At 66.3% G+C, this 8,328-nt stretch overlaps 5 protein-coding genes across 5 annotated transcripts in view; 2 read left to right on the top strand and 3 right to left on the bottom strand.

Moving 5' to 3' along the window:
• Window positions 1-777, bottom strand: part of EMIHUDRAFT_417255 (hypothetical protein) — a 3,041-nt gene extending 2,264 nt beyond the window's left edge. The window contains exons 1-2 of the mRNA XM_005756335.1: window positions 638-777; window positions 122-480 (exon numbers count right to left, since the gene is read on the bottom strand). Coding sequence (XP_005756392.1) covers window positions 122-480; window positions 638-737 — 459 coding nt within the window. The 5' untranslated portion in view covers window positions 738-777. The remainder of the gene's footprint in view (window positions 1-121; window positions 481-637) is intronic.
• A 333-nt stretch (window positions 778-1,110) lies between these two features.
• On the top strand, window positions 1,111-1,800 carry EMIHUDRAFT_221786 (hypothetical protein; the record flags this gene model as incomplete). Its single annotated transcript, XM_005756334.1, has 3 exons — window positions 1,111-1,124; window positions 1,207-1,294; window positions 1,627-1,800. The coding sequence occupies 3 exons, from the start codon at window positions 1,111-1,113 to the stop codon at window positions 1,798-1,800; spliced, it is 276 nt and encodes a 91-aa protein (XP_005756391.1).
• An 84-nt stretch (window positions 1,801-1,884) lies between these two features.
• EMIHUDRAFT_221785 (hypothetical protein) lies at window positions 1,885-2,851 on the bottom strand (the record flags this gene model as incomplete). Its single annotated transcript, XM_005756333.1, has 6 exons — window positions 1,885-1,926; window positions 2,032-2,124; window positions 2,222-2,344; window positions 2,442-2,491; window positions 2,571-2,645; window positions 2,731-2,851. The coding sequence occupies 6 exons, from the start codon at window positions 2,849-2,851 to the stop codon at window positions 1,885-1,887; spliced, it is 504 nt and encodes a 167-aa protein (XP_005756390.1).
• Window positions 2,852-3,578: 727 nt separating this feature from the next.
• Window positions 3,579-4,434, bottom strand: EMIHUDRAFT_466333 (hypothetical protein; the record flags this gene model as incomplete). The annotated part of the gene is made up of 2 exons (XM_005756332.1): window positions 3,579-4,000; window positions 4,075-4,434. The coding sequence occupies 2 exons, from the start codon at window positions 4,432-4,434 to the stop codon at window positions 3,896-3,898; spliced, it is 465 nt and encodes a 154-aa protein (XP_005756389.1). The 3' UTR covers window positions 3,579-3,895.
• A 190-nt stretch (window positions 4,435-4,624) lies between these two features.
• Window positions 4,625-7,101, top strand: EMIHUDRAFT_466332 (hypothetical protein; the record flags this gene model as incomplete). The annotated part of the gene is made up of 4 exons (XM_005756331.1): window positions 4,625-5,065; window positions 5,323-6,230; window positions 6,271-6,334; window positions 6,475-7,101. 4 exons carry the CDS (start codon window positions 4,625-4,627, stop codon window positions 7,099-7,101), a joined length of 2,040 nt encoding a protein of 679 aa, XP_005756388.1.
• Window positions 7,102-8,328: the final 1,227 nt, after the last annotated feature.

Here is an 8,328-nt window from a genome sequence, read left to right as displayed (position 1 = left end):
GAGGCTGGTCAGGGGCCAGGTGCACATTCAAGTATGAGTAGGGCCGGATAGGGAAAAGCCAATAAAGGGGTTATTGGGGAAGTCGGGCGCTGCAGTAGGGCGGGCGGGGCGGGCGGCGCTCCTTCGTCATGTGCAGCGCGGCCTCCTTGTTGAGAGGGTCGTCTGGGTTGGGCTCGAGGATGAGGAACTGCAGCCCCATGATCACCGATTGGATCGTGAGCACCGGCTTCCAGTCCTCGCGCAGGATGTTGAGGCAGACGGCGCCCTCCATGTCGATGTTCGGGTGGTAGATTGTCGTGAGGCACTGCACCTTTGGCGGGTCGTGCGGGTACGCGGACGGCACCGTCACCTTGAAGACGAACTTCCCGTTCCTGTAGATGCCGTCGGTGGCCTTGATCGTCAGCTCAAAGTTCATCAGGTCCTCCTTGCCGTTGGGAAACGCGAGCTTGCAGCCGTGATCGAGCGTCAGCTCGCTCATGTCTGTACGGAGGCGGAGCGAGCAGGGCTGGGGGTGCGGCGTGCGAACATCGAAAGGGCGGGCACGCCGAGCGGCCGCTCGCTCGGGGTGCCCGCGGCTTGAACCGCGTCCGGGACGCGGGCGGCTGGCGCGGACGGCGGCGGTGCGGGGGCGCAGCACCTTTCTGCATGCGGATCAGCCCGGGCGCGACCTTCGCCGTGGAGCTGCCAGCGGCGGCCTCCTTGGCCTTCTCCTCCTTCAGACTGAACAGCTTGATCATGAGCGGAGCAAGAAGAGCTGCAAGCCTTCGTCCCGCCGCGCTTCCGTTTTGGCGCTGGCTGGCTGTTCAATAATAAAATGAACTGGCGGGCACGGGACGCGGTTATCGTGCAGTTTTGTGTTTGTGTCTATGCACACTTACTTACCTAAAACAGAACCCCAGATCACGACTGTCGAGAAAAGACGCCGTTGACAAACACGACTTCTTGAGATCGCATCTCTCAGAGAGATTCTTCCCGGGTGTCAAGTACATGTAGTCCACCTTCAGCGAGTAAGAGCGAGTAAGAGCCACATCGCACTGAGAAACCGGGCAACAACTTAAAGTGTAATTTGCTTGAAACGTCTGACCGTTGTTTGGGTGGGGCGCTACGAGTATGCGCGACCACGAGTGCGCCAGCTGTGGTTGCGCGCTGCTCGGGCCGAACGGGCAGCAACTCGTCTCCTTCGCCTCGGCCCCGCCCGCGGAGGAGGCCGGTGACGGTCAAAAGCTGTTCTGTCGTGCTTGTCGCGACGAGCGCCTCGGCCCGCCCTGCCGAGGTTACGCTCGCGCTCGAGCGGGTCACAAAATGGGAAACCCTCGTTTTCTAATCACTCGGTCCCCCAACGCGCAACGGAAGAGGCCTCGCTCCTATTGGAACACTCCAACATCAGATTTGCCTCGTGCGTCCCTTTTTGAGGTGGAAATCTATTTTCTTTTGGGTCCTGACTACTGTGGGGTGTGGGCGCACCCTACCACACTGCGACCCCGAGAGAACAGAGATTAAAAAACATTCGGGCCACGCGGCGTGTGAATAACAAGGCTGTGAATCGGTTGACACCGTCGGTGTGCTCGTTTGACTTTGAGTTTTTTCCCTTTTTGAGGATTGAGCCATGAGAGCGCGTGCTTTTAGGATGTAACGAAGCATGTACCATTTAGCTTTTATTTTTGCGTTTTTTCTAAAATCACATTCACGTATAATCGCGACCAGGCCTCACAGGCCCCCGCGTGCGCCGAGCTAATTGCAGGAGAGGGGTGGGCGAAAAGATCAGCGGCAGCTGCTTACCCTCTGGGGGCACTGCGCTAGCTGCGCGTCATGATCCACCCCTTCCCCGCACGGCTGCATCTCGGCGCACGCAGGCCGGCCAGTCCGCTGTGCTCCGGGCGGCGCCTAGAGCTGCTTGAGGATGTTGGAGCGCTGCACGACCCACTTCTTGAGGTCCGGCCTGCGGAAGAGGGGGAGGGGGAAGGGGAGGGCTGGGAAAGACGAGAGGGGTTGGGGGGCGTGCGGGCGGCGGCACTTCATCGATCCGGACACCATCTTGTTGAGTCGCTCGAGCTGCGCAGCCACCTCGGACTTGTCCTTGGCCTTCCACTTGGACATGAAGTCCTTCTCCTTGTCGGAGCAGCCCTGGGAAGAGGCAGCGGGAAGGGCATGGCGCGGGCGAGCGGCGTGACGCAGGGCTGCCCCCCCCCCCCCCTCCACACGGCCAGAGGGCGGGCCACACGCGCGCCTCGTCGTTGTCGATGAGGCACTTGACCTCGAGCTCGTCCTCAACAAACTTCTTGAGGGAGTCGAAGTCGCGGCCGCCGCTGTAGTCGGTGCCCTTGGGCGCCTCGGCCGTGAAGTACTTTATCGTCGGATACCTGGGCGGCGGGCCGCGGCGGTGGCGGCGGTGCGGGGCTGGGCGGCGGCGGAAAGCACGCGGTGGCGGCGCACCCCCGGACCTCGTACGTCTCGCACAGGTCCTTGGCGGAGGCGGTGCAGTCCGCGTCGCCTGGTTGCGCCGGGCGCGTCATGAAAACAATGAGGAGAGCGCGGTGGCAGAGTTTGGCGATGTGTCGTGTGTGTCACACCGATGACAACCGAGCTTGAGGAGGAGTACTCGTCGCCGAGCTGGTCCCAAGCCGGTTTCATCGACTTACAATGCCCTCACCAAGGCGCGAGGAACCTGTCGCACAGCGGTGGGGTGAGTCCTGGGCGAACGGTGGCGGAGACGGGGCGGCGCGCGAGCACACTTGACAAAGGCGTTCTTTCCGGATTTGGTGACCAGGTCGTCGAAGTTGGAACCCGTGAGCTCGACGGCCCCAGCAGACGCGCCGGAGATTAGCCCGAGAAGCGCGGTGGCGCGCAACATATGGGGTGCGATGACGTGTGCGGTCCAGGTGCGGTCACTTCGAGCGCGAGAAAAACTTTTATACCTCGCCGACTGCACTCCAAGAATTTTAAAATCCCTGTGTGGTGGCGGCGTGCCGTCCTCCCATCCCTCCCTTGGGTTGTCTGTTTTCTTTCTTTCTTTCACTCCAAGAATTCCCATCCCTCCCTTGGGTTGTCTGTTTTCTTTCTTTCTTTTCCAAGAATTCGTGTCCCTTGTCAGGAGCAGGAGAGCCCCACCTGTCCCCCTGATCGTCCTTGCAAAATCCTGCTCGTGCAGGTGGGGACCCTGTCCTCCTCCCCCATGCCCCATCCCTCGTCTGGGTTTGTCTGTTTTCTTTCTTTCTTTACTCCAAGAATTGGTGAGAAACTGCGGAGAGAGATAGGAAGTGGTAGACGCCCGAGGGTGGGCGACGGCTAGCACCACTCTTCTCCCCTAAAATCCCTGTGTGGTGGCGGCGTACCGGCGTACCGTCCTCCCATAAAGAAAGAAAGAAAACATAAGCCCAGACGAGGGATGGGGGAGGAGGACAGGGTCCCCACCTGCACGAGCAGGATTTTGGAAGGACGATCAGGGGGACAGGTGGGGCTCTCCTGCTCCTGACAAGGGACACCGATCTCCCAAAGTGTCTGTTTTATTTCTTTTTCTTACTGCGCACTCCAAGTGGTAGTGCTCCAGAGCTCCTTGTCTTACTCGTTTGGGTACATTCTTTTTTCTTTTTCTTTTTTAAAAGAAAACCGTGGGATAGGAAGAGGCAGACGCCCAAGGATGGGCGACCTACAAGCTCACGCCTCACGAGACACGGGTGCGCCCTGCCGGGGGGGCGAGGGAACCCGAGTGCCGAGATGCTGCTTGCTCTGGGGCGAGGCCTCGCATCGACGAGACAGCGAGCGCACAGTTCCCACAGCAGGCTGGAGATACCTCGCCAAGACAATGGGACATGCGAACGACGTACCCAAACAGCAACGTGCACAGCCGAGTGAGGAACTACGAGATTGCAACCGTGGTAAAGAACCCGCTCGCAGCTCAGTCGATCAGGTCCTTCGCCTTGAGGTCATGGAGGATCATCAGGCTGGTCACCGAGAGGTCGGCGCGTGGGCAGTCCGAGGCGATCCAGCGCAGCTCCTCCACCTGTTGGTAAGTCGAGGCGTGCGAGGGCGCTGGGCTGTGAGCACCAGCCGTGCGAGGGCGCTGTGAGCGGCGACCTCATCGTTCGCAGCCAGCGTTCCATCATACTCGGCCGTGAAGCATGTCATCCTCACCATCGTGCCTTCCGGCTTGCCGTGGGCCTGCGCCTGAAATACGCCGTACGGCTCGATGGTGCCGTCGATCAGCTCGACGCTCAGCTCCTCACGGCACTCTCGCCTCAGCGCTGCCTCGTCGCTCTCGCCGGCCTCGCGCTTGCCTCCCGGCGTAAAGAACGCGGTTTTGCCTCGCGAGCGCGCGACGAGCTGCTTGCGATCGCGCACTAGCACGAGGGCTAACTTGTCGATGAAGAGAGCGGTCGCCTCGGCTGAAGACGTCGACGCGTCGACGCACGCCACGACTGGTTGCCGTTGTGGCATCCTCGGCAGCCAAGGTCTGAGGGTCGGAGGATGGCCCGGCAATTTGTGTTTTTCTTGAGAGAGAAGCGCCCGGGGGCCCCCGAGGGCCCAAGCGTCAAGAGGGGAAACGTCACAGGAGGAGAAAAAGAAACCGCGGCCGCGAGAAGTCACCGAGGCGCTGCGGCGGCGGCAGCCCTCCGAGTTACAGGCGATGCACCTCTCGGCCCTTCAGCGCACCCACGAGGTCTACCGGCTCGCGAGGGAGAAGGTGGACGCGCAGGAGCGCGACGAGGCTGCGAGCCGCTCGCGCGAGGCCTCGCCGCCGTCTGCTCCGCGCGACACGACGACCGCCCGGGCTGCGGCGGAGCGGGAGCTGAGTGAGAGTTTGCGCAAGGTGAGGGCGGCGCAGGCGGCGCAGGCGCTGGCAAACCGGCGGGCGGCCGAGGAGCGGCAGCAGCTCCAGACGGCGCTCCGCGAAGCGCGCGAGGTGGCTGCGCAGAACGCGGCGCACTCTCGCGAGGAGCTGCAGCAGGAGCGGCAGCGGCGAGCCGCGCTGCAGCAGGAGGCGGAGCGCGAGGCGGCCACGACGGAGGCGCCTCGTCGTCCACGCCCAGCCTCCGCGCGCCTCGGCAGGCCGCCTGCTGACGGTGCTGTTGCACCGCCCGCCGCAGGTGCAGCTGGCGACGGCGCAGCAGCGGCTCGCAACACGGGAGGCGGCCGCCAAGAAGGAGGCGACCGGGCTCGAGGCGATGCTGATCGACGCGCAGAGCCGTCTCGAGGCGCGCGGCCGCGTCCTGGGACACGCACGCACACGCCAGTGCACGCGTGTGCGTTGCACGGCGAGGGGGGCCGCACACGCCCCAGCCCCACTCCTCCGCCGCCTCCTCCGCCTCCTCCCGCCACCCCCAGGCGCTCGAGCAGGAGCTGCACAGCCAGAAGGGCGCGCTCGCCGAGTCCCGCCGGGCGCTCGCCGCCGAGGAGAGGCCCGTGCCGCCCGTTGAGGAGCCGCCGCTCGCCGTCTCGCTCGAGCCGCCCGCAGAGCCTTCTGAGCCTCCGCCCGCAGAGCCGCCCACACCCGCCACGCCTGCGCTCGAGACGACGCCGTCCGCTGCGCTCGAGGCGGAGGCGCTCACCGCGGCGATGGCGGCGGCGGCGGCGATGCGCGAGGCGGAGCCGCCGGCGGCCGAGGCGCCGCTCTCGGCGGCGGCGGCCGCCCGGCGGGCCGCCGCCCCTCCCACGAGCTCGATGACGTCTAGCTTCTCGCTCTTCGACGCCGCCCTCGCGAGGCGCGGCGCGGACGGCGAGAGCCTGCTCGTCTTCGGCGGAGGCGGCGGCGCGTCCAAGACGGGCGTGCCGAACGCGCTCGTTGTGACGCGGCTCGACGCGAGCTGGCAGATGCAGCTCGTCGGCGAGCACCGGACCGGCCTCGCGCCCGTGCAGTCGCTCGCGCTCTCGCCGACCGCGGACAGGCTCGCCTGCCTCCAGGGCGCCGACGTCCTCCTCTACAGCGGCGTGGATGCGCCCGCCCCTCCGGCCGAGCCGCCCACGTGGGAGTCGGTGGCGACGGTGGACAAGAAGCGGCCGCCTCCGCCGCCGCTGTACGCGAGCCCGGCGATGGTGCTGCGCGGGCCGGACCCGGACCCGGAGGCGGACGGGATCCGCAAGCCGCGCCTGCCGGAGGTGTACTCGCTCGCGCTCTCCCCCGACGGCACTCGCATCGCGGTCGGCATCGACGACGGCTCGCTGGTGATGATGGAGGCGGCCGCGCAGGGCGAGTGGCGGCAGAGGCGGACGGGCAGGAGCCGCGCGCGACGGGGGTGGCGGCAACCTCGTCAGCCGCGGCGGCGCCGTGAGTAGGTGGAAGGAGAAGCGGCACGCGCGCGACCTCAAGTCGCTCGCCTTCTCGCCCGACGGAGCCGTCGTCGCCTCGGCCGCCGACGACGCGCTCTGCCTGCTCTGGCCGGCAGAGGGGGGCGAGCCGTCCGAGGCCGCCGCGCGCTCGCGTCTGGCCGCACGGCCGCGCCCCGCGTCGCCCCGACGGCCCCGCGGGTGTGCGAGTAGGTGGCTCAGCCCGCGTTTCGGTGGCACAACTTCGTGACGCCGGCGCCCAAGCGGCGCGGCAAGCCGCTCCCCAAGACGGCGGCGTGGCGGTGCGTGCTGATGGCGGAGGGCAGTTCGAGCGGCGCGTCGCTGTTTGGCGCTCTCAACCACGCCGCGGGCGTCGGGCACGTGCTGCGCGCGGCGGTGCCGCGCGGCGGCAGCGGCGCCCGGGTGGAGCGGTGGGCAAAGGTGACGCCCAACCGGCTGACCGCGCTGGCGCTGTCGGCCGACGGCGCCCTGCTCGCAGCGGGCACCAACGAGGGCGAGCTGCATGTGCTGCAGGCCTCTTCCCTCGCGCGGCTGGTGCGGCTGCAGGAGCACCCGATGTACGTCGCCGTGCTGGTGCTGACCGAGCGCGACGCGGCGGGCGGGTACGCCGCCATCTCTTGCTCGACAAACGAGGTCAAGGTGACGCGGCTGCCAAAGGAGAGGCTCGTGCCTCCGACGCTCTCCGCCGACCGGCTGCTGCTGCTGCTCGCGCTCCTCGCCGCCCTGGTCGCCGCCGCCTTCGCTCACTTCGCCGGAGGCGGAGGAGAGGCGCCCGGCGAGCCGCCAGCCGTGGTGGAGGCGCCGCCCGCCGCCCCGTGAGCGCAGTCGGGCCGGGCTGCGCCTCTCGGCCGAGCGGCTTCGTCCTCTGACGTGCCTCCGACGACGGTCTCCGCGCACGCCTCCCGCGCTCGCCAAGAGCGGTTGCGTGTGATAATATTGTGTGCCTCGGAGCCGCGCGCCCCCCCGCGCACGCCCGTGGTCATGAGTCGGCAACACGCACTTATTATCGTAGGGACAGCGCATGCGTGTGAGAGCGCCCGAAGTCGAAGTGACAAGTGAGAAGTGTATCTGCTGTCTGGGAACCGACGTGTAGACGTGTGTCCGTCGTCCGTGAGGCCGTTGCCCCCCCCCCCCTCCCCCCCACGCCCCAGCGCGTCCTCCCGTGGACGATATTGCCGCGCTCTTACACGGTAACTCATCCTGGTTCTTGCCACTCTTGCGCCCGTAAAAAACGAAGAAATTCGATGTGTGACGAGTATCGATATCGGATGACGATCGAGGATCGTCCGGAGAGCGGAGTCCGGTGGGAAAAATTCAAAAAATGCCTTCGCGCCGTGGGGCTGGGCTTCTGCCTAAGCCTTGTCGTTGTCGCGCCCGTCTCGGGCTTCGCCTTCGGGGCCAAGACGCAAGACCTGACAACCCCAAGAGCAAGACTTCGGCTTCGCCTTCGGCTTCGCAGCTTCGGCCTTCGGGGCTTAGTGCCCACTTCTAAGTAAAAGTATTAGAATTAGTGGGACAAACGGACATGTGTGTTCAGTGTCCAGCGAGCAGCGTCGCCCTCTCTCCGATTGTCGCGGCGTGTTTCTGATTGAAGAGAGGTGGAGACGGCCCGCCTATATGGACGGGACAGCCCGAGGCTGCACGAGGAGAGCGGGGTGCTCTCCGCGAATGGGGGGGTGCTGTGTGCGGGGTGCGGGGAGGAGGCGCCCGGGCTCGGGGCGCGGGACGGGGAGGGGGGGGGGTGGTGAAGGGGGGGGCGGGGGCGAGGAGGGGGAGGGGGGCGGTGGGGAGCGGGGGAGGAAGAGGGGGAGGGACTCGATTGAGGAGGAGGCGGTGGGGGTGGAGGGGGGGGGAGAGGGGGGCGTGTTTGGGGAGAATGGGGGACCGGGAGGGGCGGGCGGAGGGGGGCGGCACACCGAGCGGAGCGCGCGCGGGGGGGGGGGGGGGGAAAAAGCCAACCCCAAGACGAACACGGGGACCGGGACGCCAACCAAGGGAGGCCCGGCGGGTCCCGGGGGAAGGTTTCTGAAAGGGGCCCCCTTGCTT

The sequence above is a fragment of the Emiliania huxleyi genome, assembly GCF_000372725.1.
Source record: "Emiliania huxleyi CCMP1516 unplaced genomic scaffold EMIHUscaffold_98, whole genome shotgun sequence".
NCBI lineage: Eukaryota > Haptophyta > Isochrysidales > Noelaerhabdaceae > Emiliania > Emiliania huxleyi.
Note: the sequence above shows the minus strand (reverse complement) of the source record. Positions and strands in the feature narration are given on the sequence as shown.